We start from the raw sequence: 20,162 nt of genomic DNA, 5'->3' as shown, positions 1-20,162 counted from the left end.
CCTCGTTCATCTTCGTCTCCCACGAGATAAAAAGCTCGTATAAATGCATCTTGATGTTCCGTGTAATGCATGGGCCTCTTGCTAGTATAAGAAAAAAAGTAGAGAGTAGAGAAGTAGAGATAAATACTAAATATAAAATAAATATAATAGTAGAGAAGAGAGTAGAGATAGCAGAGACGTCGGGAAAGGATTGCGCGCGCGCGGGAAAAAGCGGTCGGGCGTGTGCTAGTTTTGGCGCGTGGCGTCCAGCGCGCTTTATAAAATCCAACACCCTCCCACCGCTCTATGCCTTCCCACCACTCTCTCCCTGCTCTTTCTCGCCTCACTACCGCCGCCCAACCATGCCGTCACGTCACCGGGAAACTTGGGGATACCGTGGCGCCCGCGCGCGCCCCTCTGACGGCTTCTCCGCCGAGATCCGGTTCCGCGGGATGCGCCTCGGCCTCGGCAATTTTGACACCGCCAACGAGGCCGCCCGCACATACGACGCGGCAGCGTGGCGCCTCCGGTGGCATCATAGAACATTTAACTTCCCCAACATGTCGATGCGGGAGCGGGCACAGGAGCTCGCGCCTCTGTCACGGCTTATCACCGATGAGGATCGTCGCGACAACCGGAGGCGGGAGCACCGTTTCGGCATCGCCGAGATGGACGAGGAAGCCATGGCGTTGTGGTGCCAATGCTTCCCATAGGACATCATCAACGAGCATAAGTTCTACGCGCAAAGGAGGGCGGAGAGGGATAACAGGAGGGCGGAGCGAGCCGCCAATCGCGAGGACAAGCGTAGGCGAAAAGCGGACGCTCAATTCAACATGAGGCTACGAGCAGCGTTGCCCTGGGAATCCGACGACGATCGGTATCTTCATGCCTACAGTCAGACTTCGGAGGAGGACATCACGAGGAGGAGTCGGATGACGAGGAGTAGTTGAATAATCTATTTTTTATCTATCTATGCTGAGAACTATCCTCTACTCTCTAGTCTCTACTCTCCATCTCTACTTGTCGATCTCAGCACTGTAAACGCTTTTTTAAAGCGTCGCGCCTTGCGATTCTGTTGGAGATGCTCTAACATGGCAGACGAGTGCTTTAATGTTGCCCACAAGATGCGCGAGTGTTACTAGTAGTATATTTTTCTTGCCATGTTGAGTTTTTAAAACCACGAGTGCATACATGCAGAGGAGCAATGAAGACCAAACACGGGATATTCGGGACATCTTCAAGGAGCGTGGCAAGTTAAAGAGGAGCTGCACCGAACCTGTAAAACGAGCTTTGGTAATTAACACCCTTTCAATTACTTTTGTTTAGCCTCGTGTTCTTCGATGTGTATATGTTGTAGTTTCTGTTTCTCTTAAGCCTCGTGTTCTTCGATGTGTAATAAGAAGAGTCTTAATCATCGTAATGCTTTCGTTTTTAGCTTGATGTAGGAAGTGGGTGTTCTCACCTTGTAGTTTGTTTTTATATTTTTTTCCTTTTGAATTCACTTCTCCCAGTTCTGTTTATCTGGCTTCTACTAAATGGATCTGGGTTGCTAGTATTGATCTAGAAAAGAAGTAACTTCATGTCAGGATTCTGTTCCTGCGAGGAGGGAAGTATGGTCAACTACGAGATCATGTTTCCAAAATGAGGTTGGATTACACACAAGGTGCGAGTTCCCTAATGATGCTGGATTAGACACAAGGTGCAAATTCCCAGATGATGCTGTTCGTGTCCAAGTCGCTCTAGTAAAGGCTGAAAGAAAGCATGCAGCTGCCCTTGAGAATGTAGCTGAGTTCCTGAAGAAGCGAAAAGAGCAACCAGATGCTCTCTTCACCCATGCCAAAGAAGAGATGGAAGAAGCCAGAAATAAGCTAGCAGAGGCAGAGCAGGCTAGGCGTCTCCTGCTATCTAAAACTTTTGTCAATACAAAATTTCCTTCATCGTAGCTAGGTTCAAATGTTTATCCAGTCAGCATGCCTGTTGTGATGTCTGTGCATCTACTGATGTGGCACAAAATATATTTTTTCGGGTCATGTAATAACAACAATTACTTTCCAAACAATAACAAACGAAGCATTGGACATGGTATAGTTCACGCGCAAGCCCGACATTCCAAGTTCAGCTTCCACATCAAACTCATGTTCGCAGATATCTGCACATTCATACATAATGTCCACAACCATAATTCACTTCAAAGCCAAAAAAATTGAGGAGATTTATGAATAAAGAAAAACCTCTAGTTCCTCCTACCAGTGCAAGCACAACAAGTCAAGGCCATGCGTAATTAATTATATTTTGGTCATTTTTTGTGTTCTAAAATGCCGGCCGGCTCGCGGAAGGACGTGTTCCCGGCACACGCACGGATTCAATGAAGCCAGGCGGGGGCAGTCTGAAGTCGGTTGCATGCGGTGAGGAGGCGTGTTTAGCCAGGCCTGCAGCGAGTGGGGCCCTCTTGGCCGGTGCGCCGGTTCAATGCCTGCGCTATGAGAGGTCATGTTCGTGTCAGAGCAATCACTCCCTCCAGTCCTCTTTTCTTTGGGTATAACAAAATCTCAGTTTCCATTCACATTTTACAAGTAAAATTCATGTACAAACTTTCACACAAAATACGATGGGGACTAGTAAACCAAAACGGAGGTAGTAGTTTTTTTAATCAAAGAAGGGTTCCCCCTTCCGATTTTCATTACTGAAAACCAACGTCTAAATCTAAACCATAGTATTTGCCCTAGAACTACCAGGTTCAACATCTCACAACATAAACCCATACAACCATATGCCAAGGAGGTACGTAGTACTATGAATTTCATTTTCGCTCCATACCAATTGTTCTAAAAACTACTTAGTACTTATAACGCACCATTGAAAATCGGAACTCTTAACCCCGCTAAAAATGATATTTTAAACGTGGCTACTCGATCTGTGGCAACTAGCGAGCCACCGCCTCCATGTCGTTCACGTGTGGTCCCGACCATCAACTCCTACGGATCAAATTATCACGCGAGCTGACTATTCCTACAAAGGTGCGCTCCACCACGTACCCGGTACCCGCGAATGCAGCAATCGTGCACCTAGGGTTTTAGAGTTTATTTGTTAACGTTGCCTTTACGTAACACTCATGTGTGCGAGACAGCGAGAGACCGACTGCGTGCGTGCGCCTCTTCTCTTTGTATATGCACTCCACCATTTTTCTCGTGTCCAAAAACTTATAATAACTACTAGCAATGTGCCAATGTGTTGCCACACGATCAGAGTAGATTAATACATATTCACCGATTTGATAGAAAAAAATTCTAATTTTGAAATACGTATATCACTAAAAATATGTTGTCTTTCACTCAAAATATATTCCTTTGGCGGTTTTGATGAGATAAGGGAGGAATGTTGTTGGTTTCAAGATTCGAGAAGTGGTATATGTCTAATTTCTACTCATACTAGCAAGATGCCCGTGCGTTGCACGGAACATCAAGATCTTGTGGGAGAAAAGGATGAACGAGGGAAGGCCTTATCTACAAATGTGGAGAGTAGTGCAGATAAATTGCCATAGTTTCCTTCCTATCCATCAGATATAAATCAGAAGACCTATATTGCAGGATGGCAGGCCCACCATCATCACCAACTCTGTTATTATCCCTACTCACTACTGGAAATAGGGAATTTGCCATCAGCCAGCTCTTTGCCATCTGCCAGCTGATGGCAAAGAATGTCTTTGCCATCTGCTTATAAAAAACAGATGGCAAAGAACTGACAGACGGCAAAGGACATGTTTGCCATCAGCCAATTCTTTGCCATCTGCTAGTGGATGGCAAATAATCTTTGCCATCTGCCAGCAGATGGCAAAGAGGTTGGCAAGTCCTGTGGCCGTCAAGAGTGTAACGGCTTACCAGCCCCATCTCTTTGCCATCTGCCAGCAAACGGCAAAGATTCTTTGCCATCCAGATGGCAAAAAGATGGGGTAATTTTTTTCCAGGTAAAAAAACTGTGGGGTTATTTTTGTTCTCATTGGTTGAAATGTTTGTGTCATGGATTGATGACATGGCATCCATCCATCCATCCATCCCATTTATCTAAACAAAAAAAAGAGAAAGAAAGAAAAAGAACCCCCACCCCCCGGGCAGCCCAACCACCCAAACCCTATCCCATCTCACTCCATCGTCGCCACCCCCAGATGCAATCTCGCCGCCACTCCATCCTCTCCAGCTCGCGCACGCTCGCCGCCGCCACGTCCGCCGCCGCGGCCGCACTCAGGGTGCAACGGCCTCCTCCCCGCTCGCCACCCTCCCCTCACACCGACTTTAGAGGCTGGATCGAGCCCATCCCCGCCAAACTTCCTCCTCCTCCTCCCTTCCAGATTCCCCAACCCAAGCACTAGCCTCGCCGCCGACCAACTCCTCTCCCCCAACCCCGCTGCCGCCGGCCTCCTCTTCTCCAACCCGGGCTCTCTCCCATCGGTGCACCGCTGCCGCCCCCACCCTCTTCCCTTCCCAAGCTGCTCAGGCGGCACCCAGATCCGCCACCGCCAGGACTCCGGCAGCTCTCCCGACACCGATGATCCCAATTGCGGCGGAGCTGGGGCTGAGCCCTCCAAGACTCTTCAAGAATCCGACGACCGCTACTCTGCGCCTGCCTCCCCTCTCAGCACTCGCCCGTCCGGTCAGCCCCCGGGGACCTTGGTCGTCCCCAACGAGGGCTCCGCCTCGTCCTCCGCCTGGGGATCTGATGACGACAAGCCCACAGACAGGTACAAGAACCCCGCCGTCACTTCCTTCCTCTTGGGACCGTAGCATCAGGGTTGCGGTCATTGACGGCGATTAGTCCCCCCACCTCCTACCCAAAAAATTATTTCCCCCTGTTCTCACTTGTTAACCGGAATTTCAACATCGACGACCAACCCCCGGGTCATCGCTTGCTACAATGCTGACGGAACATAATCTGCATTTTATTTACAATTGATTTTGTAGTCGCAATCGGTCTTCAATTGAACTGACGATTTGGTGAAACCAAACACTTTTAGGTACTGGTCATCGACTACAAGCTAACCTACCCAAGCGGGACTGCCACTGCCGTGCTCATAAACGGGTTCCACAAACCTCAAGGAGATAAGAATGCAAAGTCCGGCCCTCGTTTATTCCCCCCTTCCTTTTGCGAGAAAAGCGCCCTCGTTTATTCCCAGCTACGATGAATCAAATCATGTTTTAACTGTGTAAAAACGCTTTAGAAACGGATGGCTGAGGCTGATTCTTAATTTCTTTCAACCTTTACCGCAACAGGTAGCAGGTCCGTGGGTTCCTCAAGTACTTTGGGATCAGCTTCTTCTGGAGCTTCTTCTAGTGGTTCTACACCGACGGCGACGTCTGCGGCTTCCTCCAGTTCCCCACCTTCGGGCTTAAATCCTGGAAGCAAACGTAACTTCCATATGACTTTTTTTCTTGCTGAACAATTTGTAAGTCTAACTGGTTAAAAATGCACAGGCTTGGAAATATTCACGAATGTAGGTTCTTGTAGGTGTCCATGCTTAGAAAGATTTGTCAGTTTTGATTTTCTGCTTCATTGTATACTTGTTTAATACCCTGCAAATATACAACCTACTGTCTCTTAGAGAACAAAAAGAAATGTGAGAGTTGATAGCAAATATTTTTCTTTCGATTTTCTTTGCTTGATTATGTTGGCATGATTGGATGATTTGTTTCTTGATAGGGTCATGTAGCATCATGTAGTAGCTCTGATGACTAATTAGCATGTATTATTAGTTTCAATGCTATGTAGCATCATGGAATGGTTCCGATAACTTGTTAGCATGTTTTGTTAGTTCCAGAGAGAAAGCAAAATCCCAGCTCCGGCTGCTTCATGATCCTCTGGTTCTGCTTTTACCTCCCTGTTGTCATGTGAATTGCTCTGTTGTTATCTAGTAGTTCATTTGAGGCATGATTGAACAAGTGTACTGCTTCATTTGTAGGTCTAATCACTCTCATGGTGCATGTGTTGTATAAAATTGATGTCGTGCTTGCCGTCGCCGCACATCAGTTGGGCTGTTAGGTTCAATCCCTTCTGAGTTCTTCGGAGTCCAAGCTTGGTCCATATATATAATATATTGCTGTTGTTCTTGTAAGGATGGATGTGTTGTGTGGTTGGCCAATATATGTTTGGCTGGTGCAAAATCCTCATGATATAAATTGCTGTGGTTTCTACTGCACTTAAAACTGTACCGAATCTGCAATAAACCTTATGACGTACATAGTAGTTTCCAGTACCCCTGTTTCAGGGGGGGGTTATAGAGGCGTTGCCAGAGTTGTAAAATTTGCTCGTTTGTCTGAGAGTTTGGGTTCTATGTCCTGAATAGCACATAACACTGTTTGACTTCAAAGCTGGCTTCAACCACACATGAACAAGGATGAATGAGCACCAGCATATGTTATCCTAAAATTGGCTAACTGTGGCTCATATTGTTTTCCCCAGGTAGCTCATGGAAAGTGATGTGTGAGCCGTCTCGATCCTTTTGCTCTGTTATTATATTTTAGCCATGAAGGATTTACTTCTAGTCAGTTCGTAGTGGTTCCGGCTGTTTGCTGAACTTCTGTTCTTGCTTGTGCTATTTTTTTTACTGTTTAGATGGCTCAATTTACTTCCAATTTTACTCTTGAGTTTTCCCATGCATGCATACTCTGTTAATTTATTACGAGTGCCCATAGTTCCCTCTCTAGCAGCACCACCTGTGCTCTTGTCTCACCCATAACAACAATTTACTAGTAGTATGTCTCTTGGCATGGGTGCTAGCTTAGGTCCCTTCTACTACTACTCCACTTAGTAACTTGTCTGCATTCTATTACTTTGTACCTATGTGTGTGAGCCTTGTTATATTCATCTTCCTCAAGTACTACAACACTGGTAGTTGTACACATATGATGGTGATTCGCTCCGGCCATTCCAGTTTTGGCGGTGGTGGTGGTGCTGCTCCTATGATGGTAGACTCGTCTGATTCCCCTAGCTGCATCCATGGTGATGAAGCTCAGCCTAGGCTAGAACCCCCTCGAGTGAGCTCCTCAAGTCCTCTTATACCCCTCCTACTTGCTTGTTGGTTCTATGCTCTGCCTTTGTGAGGTGTAATTGTTCAATTTTGTTCATAGTCGAGCATTGGATGATATTGTATTTGTCATGATGTACATGGTTCATGAACTATGCCAACCTGCAGCTTTGTTGTACTAGTGATAGTAGGATAATGCATGTTTTGACAATCCATGCATATTTCCGCATCATAATAATCTTCTTCTTCTAGTCTTCTTCTTCTTACTTTCTTCTTTCCCATTTTACAGATTTGCTTAAGATCACGGAAGGTTGGGTTGATGGAGTGCTTGTATTTAGTTTTTGTTTTGACCTTGTGAAACTTGCTACCTATGGATGAAACCGTGTAATATTGATGAAACTATGTATATGTACGGATGAAACTTGCTACTATTGGTAACATGTGTTGGATATATATGTGTTCATGACTATTGGTAATATGTGTTGAATATGCTATATTGGTCATATAAATATATTTGTGTTTGATTTTCTATGAAAAGGAACTGATATAAGAAAAATCAAAATTAAATGGGGCAATATAGTCACTTTGCCATCTGCTGGCGCATCTACATGTAAAATTGGGGCTGGCCTATTTGGGCTCTTTGCCATTTGCTGGCAGACGGCAAAGCATGCAGCCTTTGCCATCTGCTGGTAGACGGCAAAAAGCCTGCAGCCTTTGCCGTCTGCTGATAGACGGCAAAGTATGCCGTTAGCCTTCTAACGGGGCTAACCCCGTTAAGAGGCTTTGCCATCTGCCAGCTGATGGCAAAGGCACAGGCTCTTTGCCATCAGCCAGCAGACGGCAAAGAAGCCTTTACCGGCAGGGTTTTAGACAAACTATTTGCCATCTGCTGGTAGATGGCAAAGCCTTTGCCATCCGCCGACCATGCCTTTGCCATCTGCCATGGCTGATGGCAAATTCCCTGTTTCCAGTAGTGACTCTTATAAAAAGCATAGTCGGTGATGATCGTGTGCCTGCCATCCTGCAATATAGGCCGTCCGATCTATATCTGACGGATAGGAAGGAAACTATGGCAATTTGGCCAGAAGATACCCACACCCCTCTCCACACTTGCAAATAAGGCCTTCCCTTGTTCATCCTTTTCTCCCACAAGATAAACTACTCATACAAATGAATATTGATGTTCGGTGCAACGCATGGGCATCTTGCAAGTTGTTGCAAAAGCCCATGTGTGTGTGAGAGAGAGGGAGAGAGGAGGAGGACAGAGTGCATGTGTGACAAAGACACAAAGAGTGTGTGTGCGAGAGGTATCAACTTAAAATGAGGCGATAGTGTTTGTGTGCACGATCGAGAGGGCGTGTCTCAAGAAGGGAAGAAAAATCTACACAGATACAAGGAGCGGGAGAGAGACATGTATGCGATAGTGGAAGCCCGAGTATGCGGGTGTATAAACCTATCTAGAGGCTAGTCGATAAATGATTGTAAGAGAAATACGAGTCGGGGTGCGAAAGCGAAAGTTTTGTGTGTGAGAGAGACGGTAGTCGGGAAGGGGAGTGGAAGCAGGAGTTGTGTGTTTGTGTCAGAGAGAGGGGGGGAGTTTGTCTGATCGGAAAACAAATGATTAATATCAGTCTGGGATGGAGATGAAAAGGAGACCGCAACAAATGTTGTGTCTACAGGAGAGAGAGAGAGAGTAATTTTAGTTGTATGATTCATATCTAGAGACATATAGGGTGTGTGAGAGAATCCCATAGAGAGAAAGACAAAATGAAAGATGAGTGGAGACTGTGTGTGTGGCAGTGAAAAAGAAAGCTTAGATACCTAGTGATACGAGAGAATGGTAGAGACGTGAGAGATAATGAAAACCGTGTAATGTATAATCATAGGGAGAGTGTGAAACTTCTCAAGGGAGACGTCGAGAGACCATGTTTGCGAGGATAGGAGAAACATGAAGTGAGCGTGCGGGTGAGCTGGAGAAAAGAGAGTGATAGCTACATGAAGGAGCATGCAAGCGAGAGAGATGGGCGTGAAAGGAGTGAACATAAAAGGGATTCAAGTATTTGAATTCGAGATGATGATACATGTAATCCATACTCAAACAAAAATTGATCTATCAAACATCCATACTGATATGAATTCATGCACATCTATGTTATTTAATATGTAGATATTACTCATCCATACATTTTAGTAGAACATAATTTGGTTTTATTTTTTGAATTCAACCTTATGATTTTGAGATCATTGTATTTGTAAATCATATTATACATATAAAAGAGCATAATTCTTTGTGGTGCTTTTGAAAGTATATATAAAAAATAATGTATATAGAATTTTATTCCAATTGAAAATGGATCCCACCTAAAAAAACTAGAATACAAATGGGATTCGAATTGAGTTGGCACGGTAAACGTGCACTCTGAAAAATTAGAACGAAGCAGGGAAAGTCGCAGTAACCGCCCAAAACCAAAATCTGCGAGATGGAAATTACTACTGCCTATCCCTGCCATGCAAAGCCTATTTGCTCGATTTCCATAGGTTTGGTTTTTATATATACTCCCTCCCCGATTCTCACCCGGGGAAAGTCACAGTAGGTTTGCAATTTCACTCAAACGTGACATAACTACCTCTCACCCAGATTCATACACGGTGGGCGCCAAAACACAGTTTGTCCTCGGCTGAAATCGACTCCCTCCCTGATTCATACATAGTGGGCGCCAAAAACAAACTCTCGTCGGCAAATATTCGGTGTATGCGAGATTACCGTCCTATCCCCAACCGACTAATATTTCTGTGATGTAGGAAGTTTTAAACGGGGGCTAAGTTTGTAAATTTCCTTGCATTTGAGACAAGCGCGCCCTGAAGACATGGTTCCTCCCTTCCTCACCACCTCCATTTCCCCATTCGTACTCCGTGGGCACCAAACCACCCTCTCCACCCCAGCCTCCTCCGTCCACCACCCCATCCACCACCGTCCTCCTCCACCATGCCGGAGCTGATAGCCAAACACCGCCGTCCATTACAAGAGATTGACCTCTCTCATCCACGGCTTCGGACCGGGATCCTTGCATCCCGTCCTCTCGCTTCATCCCTGCCGTCGTCCACCTTGCCGGCGCCTCTCCTACGACCGTCTCATCCACTGCGCCCCGCTGCCACCATCTACCCTCCTAGATCTGCTTCCACACCACCGCCAGCCATCGCTACCGCAGCACCATCAAATTCTCAACAGATGCATACACGGCGCCGTACCAGAGGCGGTACTCTTTCGTATCTGCTCAACTTATTTATTGCAGCAAGAAAATAGATCGCCACTTCTTTACTCTGATTTCTTGTCCATCACTTACTTGCTAGTTGAAAGCAAACATTGGTTGCGAAGTTGCCTTTGTCCGGTTTGCACCTTCAGATCCGCCATGGCATGCTCAACACTATACTCCCAATGCTTATGGTTTTCCCCTTTTATATTCCACACTAGTTAAATCACAGTAGACTAAATTTCAAAATTGGGTCAATCGATTTTTCAGAGCTCGCCGGAGTTCGTGGTGCGAACGAAGGGGCTCGGGTGGGGACGGTGGTTGTGGGGGGCGGTGGTGGGGCCTCGCCGAACAAAGAAAACTCGATGCGGGTGGGGCCGGGGGTGGGGGTGGGGTTGGCGGAGGAACACAGGCGGTGGGGGCCGGTGGTCCGGCCGGCGGCCCGTGCGATGTTCTATATGGTAAGAACTAGAGACGAGGAAGAAGAAGGGTTAGGAGACGTAGGATCTTCATCAAACCACCTGAAATGGTCGACTGATCCAAATGACAAAAGTCACATGACTTGCATGCAGACATGCCTTTATATTCAGTACCATCATCGTACCTGCTTAGCACTGCTCCTGAATCCATCAAGCTAAACAACATGCCACTCATAATTCCAAACTTGTTGCTCAAGTACGAATCGGATATGATGCTGATATTACTAAAACAGATAACATTTAATTGGTCAGCTAATGTTCCTAGTTTACTTTTGAAAAAGCACATGCACCACATATAGAGAGACAGCAGGGAGTTGCTTTGTTAATGCGCTCTGGTTCATCATGTGTGGGCACTGCGTAACGAACATTTTATTATCCAAAATCTGCTTGCTCTTCTTTAGCATGTTCCTCTTCTGTTCTTCTTTAATAAGTACTCTCTTAGTTCCTAAATACAAGTCTTTGTATAGATTCCACCATGGACTACATATGGAGCAAAATGAGTGAATCTATACTGTAAAATGTATTTGGATACATCTGTATGTGATCCATAGTGGAAATCTCTACCAAGACTTATATTTTGGAATGGAGGGAGTATGATAGTAGTACAGTATGTTCCTTGTAGTGAAGATGACAAGGGAATTTGCAGTGTAGAGGTCTATACGGTCGGTTGTGATGGACACTTTGAACTCTTAGGGCCTCTTTGATTCATAGGATTTTGTAAACATGGGAATATGATTTGTAGTGGCCTGCCCACTTGAATCCTATAAGAATAGCAAGGAAATGCGGGGAGCTATGTTGACTTTGAGAGTTACACTGATATTAACAGTACCGCACCTTCAGTTGAAGAGATCTGGTATCTGAAGCCTTTCTAGCCGTACCGGCAATACTAGCACATATATTCGAGCAAGCTCCACTTTGCTGATTTTACTTTGATGCTTACGGTATTCCTGTTATATCTATACTATGATCTGTGTAGCCGCTTTGTGTCGCACTAGTAGCAGTCCACTCTTGAAGCTAAACAATGCAATGACTTGCAAAATTGGCACCAGGGCATTGAGTGCCATTCTGGATGCAATGAAAATCATACGCTCCCCACCTGTTGATTCTTGTTCAGAATATGATCCTAATGCCTATTCTAACCTCGAGGAGTCAAAGGCAGATGGCCTTTCCTGTTCACCCATCAAGGTGCCTGTTCTAATTTGGCAAGGGTTTATTGATTGCGCGTATCTCTCATTTGTTGTCTTGCATTTCTTCTACTTTGTTGCACCGCCATCTGCTTAGTTTACTCATCATATATGTCGAGATGTCATGCCCATCCATTATCAATACATATTCCATCTGTCATCATACCATTTTTCCCACTCAAATGCTGTTCTTGTGCATCAGACATCAAAAAGGAAGAGGGTGATTGCCGAACCTGAAGGAGCACCAGCAAAGTCATTGAAAAACATGGTTGTGCTAGAGAAATAAGATAGCACCCCACTTATATTGGATATACAACCAGTGACACAAAACGTAGGACCGACTCCAGCAGACTGTACCCATACTTCACTGGCCACACCACTAGCCCCACCACACAGGACCTGCACTGCAGCAAAAGGTATGCCGATTTTAGTTGCCATAGCACCAGCCGTACCACAGAAAAATCCCACTCTAGCAAAAACTATAGCAAGTCCACCGGCCGAAGACCTTTCCCAACTGCAGAGATGGCCAAATACTACAGATTGGAACCCCATTCCAGTTATTCCCAGTTTAAAAGAAAATGCTTTCAATGTTGTTTGGGACTACGTGCATATATTCCTATCATGGGAAGATTATAGTGAAGACAAACACCATTTTCACATCTTCCTGTCCCACTTACGTGTAAGTGCTATTATTCATGGTGATTATTTTCCTATTTTCTGCTGATTGAACACATCAATGATTTACATTACATTGTTGTAAGTAGGCGAGGATCAATCTGGATAGTCATGGCGAGCAAAGCTTGCTTCTGCTTTTCAAGGAAGCATTGCAGCAGTATCGGTGTTACCTGAGGAAATCACACTTTGATGGCAAGTCTATAAATGAATTTCTAGTGAAGTCTCCTGTGCTAAATTTAGAAGACATTGAATGGAAAAACCTCGTTATGCATTGGTCTCGTTCCGAGGATGAGGTACTGTCTATGATATCGCATGACAATTTGAACTTCTACTTTTCCGCATGTGCCTTATGGATCTTTTTTGCAGGAAATCTGCTCGAAAAGGAATTCCGGTTTGAAAAGAACGACGGGATATCGCAAATATGGTGCCCGCTGCTTTGTTCTTGTTAGTACCTGTTGTCCTGTATCACTGTACTTGCATACATACCTTGTTCATTATGTGACATCAGTATGCATGATAGCTTGCTTATCAATTGTTCTCTCCAAATTATCTGATTTGTATGAATGGTTACATTCGTGTAGAATATATCCAATGTCAATGAAATTTTTTAGCTCTGCATTGTTCTTGTAAGTACCTGTTGTGCTTTATCAGTGTACTCATACTGACAGGTAGTTGTTCATGTACCATCACTCTGCAGCTTATTTTCCTTTGCCCTCCATTTTCTACACATAAGATCTATATTTACTCTTACCATAAGGTTGGATAACACCAATGGTACTGAAGAAGTTTAGCTCTGCATTGCTCTTGGCTGTAACTTTTGCTTGTATCACTGTACTTACATTTATAGCTACTTGGTTATGTAGCATCACTCTTCATCTTATCTTAAATATTCTCCATTTTTTCTTATATTGTCACATCTACATTTGCTCTTAACAAAATGTAGAATAAAGGCAATGGTTATGAAGAAGACTCTATGGTAAACTTCTTGAATTGCCCCCCCCCCATCAGCATGGACAAGGGCTTTATAGAGCCAGCCTTCACCAATAATGTAAGTTTGTCCTTCTCAAGCCTTCAAACTTTGTTGTGTATATTTGGTTAGGCATGACTGCAACAGCTGTTTATTTTTGGTGTTTGCATCAAATTGCATGTTTAAAGTTTATTATGTACTTCATAAACAAAAGTTTGTCCTTCTCAATTTAAGTTTTCAGTTCTTCAACCAAGTTCCTTCTTCATACCATGTAAATTAAACTATACTAAGCAAGTGATTTTATTTTTCCAATATGAAATGGGATAAATTGACAGCACACTAACCATTGATACTTATGAGTTCTTGATCTGTAATCCAGTGGTGTCGTGAAGCTGCCAACTCCTTCACACTGTCATTTCCTGCCATGTCTTGACCTGAACAATACCATATTGTGTTAATGCTATTTTAAACTATGTACTTTATTCGTCAGTAAGAAATGTGATGAATTGTCAGCACTGATACTTATATGTGCAAAACCTATCATCTGTCTGCTTGTTTATCTTTCAGAGTGAGGAGGATATAAGTGTCAAACAAGTGCAGTCTCATCAGCTTGCTCAGCTGCTTGCGCTGCAGCTCCCGAACAGGGCTAACCTTTCTTGATCTCTATTGAAGTGTTGTCGGTTTTGTATATTATTTTGTCGGCGTGTTTAATTGCACTGGTGGCCATATTTGATGCCCAGTGTATGTAATCTGCTATCTGCTTATGCTTTATTATCATAGTGGCGTACTTTGATGCCGAGTGGATGTAATATACCGTAATTTCTTTATTTTATAGTATAGGTTTTTTTTCTTATTCACGATGTTGCAGTTATTTTACTGTATATATATATCATGTCTTAATCACTATGTATGATCCGCATCATGGGCCCCATCAGCTTGGTCTGTTAACATGCCTAAATATAAACTGTCCCACTAGTAGATTCGGGCATTTAATAGGCCGAGTAAACCGCCGGCCCTATTTTCCCAAGAAAACTCAATGGGCTTTTAGGAGGCTGAAAAGTAGGTTGGGCCTGGAAAGTGCCGAACAGCTCACGGGCCGACAGCAGGCCAAAATAGACCCCGACCCATGATTGTGCCAATCGAATCATGGGCTTATAACAGGCCAAAATTGTCTCGGTCCTTGTTTGGCCCAATCAGATTATCGTCTATGAGCAGGCCGAATGCAAACGTGGCCGTAGTTAGGCCCAACTATATGACAGGCTTTTAACAGGCCGAAATATATATATAGGGCCGAAATGTTAAACGGGCCTTTAGTAGGCCGAAACTAATATCAGGCCGAATTACCAAATGGGCTTATCAAGTGGGCCCAAAAGCATAACGTCCAGTTGACGGGACGAATCTAATATGGGCCATAATTTAGCCGAAAGCCTCTCAAAGGGCCGGACCTGATCTGGGCCGTAATTTGGCCCAGAACGTGGTAGGCTTTTAACGGGCCAGATCTCATATGGACCTTTATTAGGTCCGCAACGTGGCACACTGTTAATGGACCGGATCAAATATGGGCCGACATTTGGCCCAAAACATGGCAGCCTGTTAATGGGCCGGCCTACTAGTGTCATCAAAATATTTTGGGCCTTTAGCTAGGCCGGCCCATTATGGTCGGCCAAATCTCGTGGGCCTTTAGCTGGGCCAACCCATTATGGTCCGCAAAATCTTGTGGGCCTTCAGCTGAGTCGGCCCATTATGGTCCGCAAAATCTCGCGGCCTTTAGCTCGGCCGACCCATTATGGCCCGCAAAATCTTGTGGGCCTTTAGGTGCGCCGGCCCATTATGGTCCGCAAAATCTCGTGGGCCTTTTGCTGGGCTGGCCCATTAAGGACCACAAAATCTTGTGGGCCTTCAGTTGGGTCGGCCCATTTAAACTTTATGGGCCACTTTTGGGCCGGTCCACGTGTCAAGCGCATCTCACCCATTGGATGAGTGACATCTATGCCAACGGGGAGCTGACACGTGTTTCCTCCAGCCAATGATGATTTTACACATGGAAAATCGCCATTGGTCCGGCTGTTAACGGGTTATCGGATCCAAAACTGGACCTGATAGCTTAACGACGTTCCGTTACGGTGGATGCCACGTGTCGGTCACCCTTGACGAAAACACTTCTGTGACGCGCGATTTTTCGTCATGGAGGTGGACACATCCGTGATGATAATTTTGGTTATGTCATGGAACACTTCTACGACAGCATAAGTATGACTATCTTGATTCTGTCATAAAATCGTCATGGATGTACAAGCATGACAGAAAACGTGACCTACTGTGACAAACACGTATCATCACGGAAGTGTATTTTTTTGTAGTGTAGGCGGGTCACTTCTCTGTTGGATTCAGTAAGAGCAGTCTTCAACTTGGCGTTATCTTCCCCTAGCACCCCAACTGATGCCAGCTTCTTATCAGCGAGTACTGTTTTCTCCTGAGCCTCCTTTTGCGCAGCTGCAAGATCAAGGTCCTTCTGTGCCAGAGCTTGCCTCATTTTCTCTGAAGCATATACACTCGGGTCAGAAAGAAGAATGAAGATATAACTTGTAAGACGGTCAAGATAGACAGTCGATGGGTTGTTACCTTCCGTACCAGCTGCTTCGTCTTTGGCCTTTTGCAAGTTCTGATTGGCCAGCTCCAAGTCAAGTTTGAGTTGTCTCTGCTTCTCCTCGAATTCAACAAATTTGGAGATGAGCTCACAAGATTTCTGAAATCAACAAAAGGATACATCAGTGGACAGAATCAAAGATGGTTCGCTTCCGAGTGAAAAGAACTCTAAGAATACTACCGAATCAAACATTCAACAGTAGTCTCGGGGACTACACCTAGTGGGTGCACCTAGTGTGCCCCCACTGGTCCAGATTCCACTCGACATGGTCCGCCTAGACTGAGTGGAAAGGAAATAAATACAGTTATTCTCAGACCCCAACCGACTGCCCGCAGTCAATCGCGGTCTCGGGGACTACACCCAGTGGGTGCACTTTGCGTGCTCCCACTGGTCCAGATTACACTCGACCTGGTCCGCCTAGACCGAGTGGAAGAACTAAAGGACAAGATATTTTTATCAAGGCTCCCGCCGAATCACACATTCGACGACGGCCTCGGGGACTACACCCAGTGGGTGCACTCTGCGTGCCCCCAATAGTCCAAAACTACAATCGACATAACCTACTCGACTCAACTGGAAGAATTACTCAGCATAAGTTGATACACCCAGTTGGTGTACAGATGCGAAGAACAGACTAACAAATGGAAGTGCAACGAAAAGTTTTCGGGTAGCATATCCTAACAGAACAAGCGTCAAGATAAGAGTTCAGTCGAAAACCAATTCACCTGGACATTGGCTCGGAGGGCCGCACTGGCATCATAAGCAGCTTGGCTGTTCTCGTGCATCGTCTTCACTCACTCCATCATCAGACCCGCTTGGCGTATGGCTTCTGCAGCGGCGCTTTCTTGGTCCTCTAGAACATAATGGGTAGTGAAGAACGGAGATGGCGGTTCAGTCGCGGTAGCCTGAGAATCTGAGACTTGGTGTTGGACAGATGAAGCAGGGGCTGGCACAGTCAACGATGAAGGGTGTTCACTCGACACTGGAACAGCAAAGGTAACAGAAGCCTAGTTCATGTCTTCAGACTGTTGAATCATGGGCTCCGTCACTGGCACTGATTGAGACGTATGTCCAGCGGGTGTCTTCTTGCTCAAAGCTCTGCCCCTCCTTCCCATGGCCCTTTGTGGCACGTCTTCGTCATCATCGGGAAGTTCAATGACATTAGGTGGAGCTGCAAAGCAATCAATTACAGAAGTTTAGTCGACCATCAAAGCGGCTGAAAAAGAAGAGTCAAAGTGATAAAAGTTATACCTGCGTGAGAAGTGACTGCGTCCTCCATCTCCTCATCGTCGTCGTCTTGGTAAATAGAGGTTCCAGAAGAAGCACTGCAAATTTCAGAATTCACTCGGTCAAAACAAGAAAATGAGTTGACCAAAGTTTGAGTCATGCAAGAACTAAGAAGTCAAGCTCAGTAGTTACCCAGAAGCAATGGGTACAGCCACTTTAATTTTGGGCAAGGCCTTCCGAGGCTTTGACGTCACGACTTTGGGCTTCTTAGGAGCCTTCTCTCTCGGCACAGGAGATGACGTCCGAGTGCACTTGGAGGCTTGTGCAGCCGGTGGAGTCGTTTTGCCACGGACGCTGGCTGGATCCTGCCTTTGCTTGGAGCGCCTTTCCGTGCAAGGAGGGGAGTCGACCTCTTCACCGCTGCTCAAGTCCTCGCTCTCTTCATATCCCCTTCCGTCAGAATGCCACTCACCGCTGTCGCCTCCCCATCATCCTCCTGCTCTCCGTCAGGCATCGTGTACATCTCAGTGTAGATCTGCAAGACATGGAGTCGAGTGGATACCAATAAGTTTCAAGAGCAAACACATATCAGAACAAGATACACTCGGAAGGAAAGAATAAGTCTTTGTCAGGTTCGGTGGTGTGGTCGAGTGGAGCAACCCTCCTAGACCCCCTAGGGTTGTCCTTGTTGCCAGTGATACCTTGCAGCCACAGCGCCACCGTCTCCTCTTCGACATCCTCCAGATGGATCCGAGTCCTATCTTCAACACCCGAATACATCCACATTGGATGGTCACGCGTTGGGAGTGGTTGGATGTGTCGACTGAGAAATGCTTCTAACAAGTCAATGCCAGTCACACCATCATGGACAAGCTGGACGACTCGCTCAACCAACATATTAACCTCCGCTTTCTCAGCTGGAGTCACTCTCAATGGAGAAGGCTTTTCGACTTGATCTGTGGAAAATGGGGGAAGACCCGTCGACTGACCAGGGGTTGGTTGATCCTTACAGGGAACCAAGTCGACTGCCACCCCCTGACCAACTCGGGAAGAATCATAGCTGGGAAAGTACTCTTGTTCCTCATCTGGATCCTTAAACCCCCACACATCTGGATCACGTGTGTCCTCTCATCACTCGGATTGGATTTCTTAACCGACTGAAAATGGCAAGTGAAAATGTGCTTGAAGAGGCCCTAGTGCGGTCGACAAGCCAGAAAGTTTTCACACATGGACACGTATGCAGCAAGGTATGTGATGGTGTTGGGAGAAAAATGATGAAGTTGGGCTCCAAAGCAGTTCAGAAAACCCCGAAAGAAAGGATGGGGGGCAAAGAAAAACCGCGGTCGACGTGGGTCGCAAGAAGGACGCACTCACCCTCTTGCGGCCGCGGCTCAGTCTCGTCCCCCGAAAGCAGCCAAGACTCGTGGGCGATTAGCCCTCCATCAACCGGATCCTCCATGTCTTCTTTCAAGAACGTCGACCAAATCCAGTCGCCTTGGATCTAGCCAGGAGGTAGAGCAGATCTCGACGATGACCCGCCCCGGCTCGTTTACTTCTCCTTCGCCATCGCCTTCTTCGCGTGCTCCAGAGCGGTGGTATTGTCCTTCCCCATTGCGGTGGAATGAGCTCGAGCTGGGCGGCAGTGCCGAGGGTAGAGGCATATGTAATGAGGAGCGGAGGAAGGAGGGGGAGAATGGGGCGCACAGTGCGAACACATCGTCCCCGACGCCTTATATAGCCCCATTCCCCGAGTGGCTGACCTGTGGACCCAGACAATCCTATCAAATCCCGCAACAGGCACGCGCGTGGTATGTGCCAAAAGAAGGTGGCATGGGAACCGAGGCTCTCCCCCAAATTTCGAATCCCGCGAGATCCAGAAACGGCAGAGCAGTCAATCATACCAAAAATTTTATACAACACCAGTAGTCGAAGCTTATCAGCAGAAATCCACTCGACAACCTATGAATAGCTCAAGGTGACTGAAAAGTGAAATTGAAGCTGTTGCATGGTTCACCAACCTAGTAAAATGCTTTCACAACATAAAGATTGGGTCGGAACCATCTTCAACTCCATTTTCCACTCAAACCCAGAATCATTAGGGGGCTAATGACGATGTCGTGTACCTAGGGGAGGGCAATAGACCAGATCTAAGCACCCCTCCCAAGGACACTGCCCTACATTCAAAGACAATCAAAGGACAACAACTTCAAACCGACTGGAATCACCAGAGTGCATGCCCACTCGACCAACATCTCCATTCGGATATCCCAATTCCATTTGACCAGCATATCATCACTCGACTGTAAAGAAACTACTCAGAGTACAGAAGTCCTAAAGTCACCCCGGGCAGCAACGGTCAGGCATTCACTCTATAGTATTAATGATCAGTTATATGACTTAATTGCTGGCGTTACCAGTAATGCCCTGTCTTAACGTACATTGAACCCTATGTAACGTGGGATGGTGGGGGTCCTGGCGCACTCTATATAAGCCGCCCACTCCTCTAGCACAAGGGTTCGCACCCCCTGTAACTTCGCGCATAATCCAATCGACCGAGCCTTCAGGCACCGAGACATAGGGTTGTTACTTCCACCGCAAAGGGCCTAAACTTGTACATCTTGCGTGCACAATCTCACCGTGCTAGGATCTAGCCTCTACATTCCTACCCCCCTACTTTACTGTCAGACTTAGAACCACGACAGTCAACGGTGGCAGCGGAATTCATGCGGCTTCGGCGA

General features: G+C 46.0%; 1 protein-coding gene across 1 annotated transcript; it reads left to right on the top strand.

The window, feature by feature from the left end:
* The first annotated feature begins 341 nt into the window (after nucleotides 1-341).
* On the top strand, nucleotides 342-692 carry LOC147959531 (ethylene-responsive transcription factor ERF071-like). Its single transcript, XM_087532703.1, has one exon. It carries the CDS (start codon nucleotides 342-344, stop codon nucleotides 690-692), a length of 351 nt encoding a protein of 116 aa, XP_087388829.1.
* The last annotated feature ends 19,470 nt before the right edge of the window (nucleotides 693-20,162 follow it).

The sequence above is a fragment of the Triticum urartu genome, chromosome 7A, assembly GCF_056163025.1.
Source record: "Triticum urartu cultivar PI428250 chromosome 7A, HENAU_Tu73, whole genome shotgun sequence".
Taxonomy (NCBI): domain Eukaryota; kingdom Viridiplantae; phylum Streptophyta; class Magnoliopsida; order Poales; family Poaceae; genus Triticum; species Triticum urartu.
Note: the sequence above shows the minus strand (reverse complement) of the source record. Positions and strands in the feature narration are given on the sequence as shown.

Excerpts from the sequence above, each read along its gene's own strand:
- LOC147959531 (XM_087532703.1), top strand. The coding sequence starts at position 342 with ATGCCGTCACGTCACCGGGAAACTTGGGGATACCGTGGCGCCCGCGCG.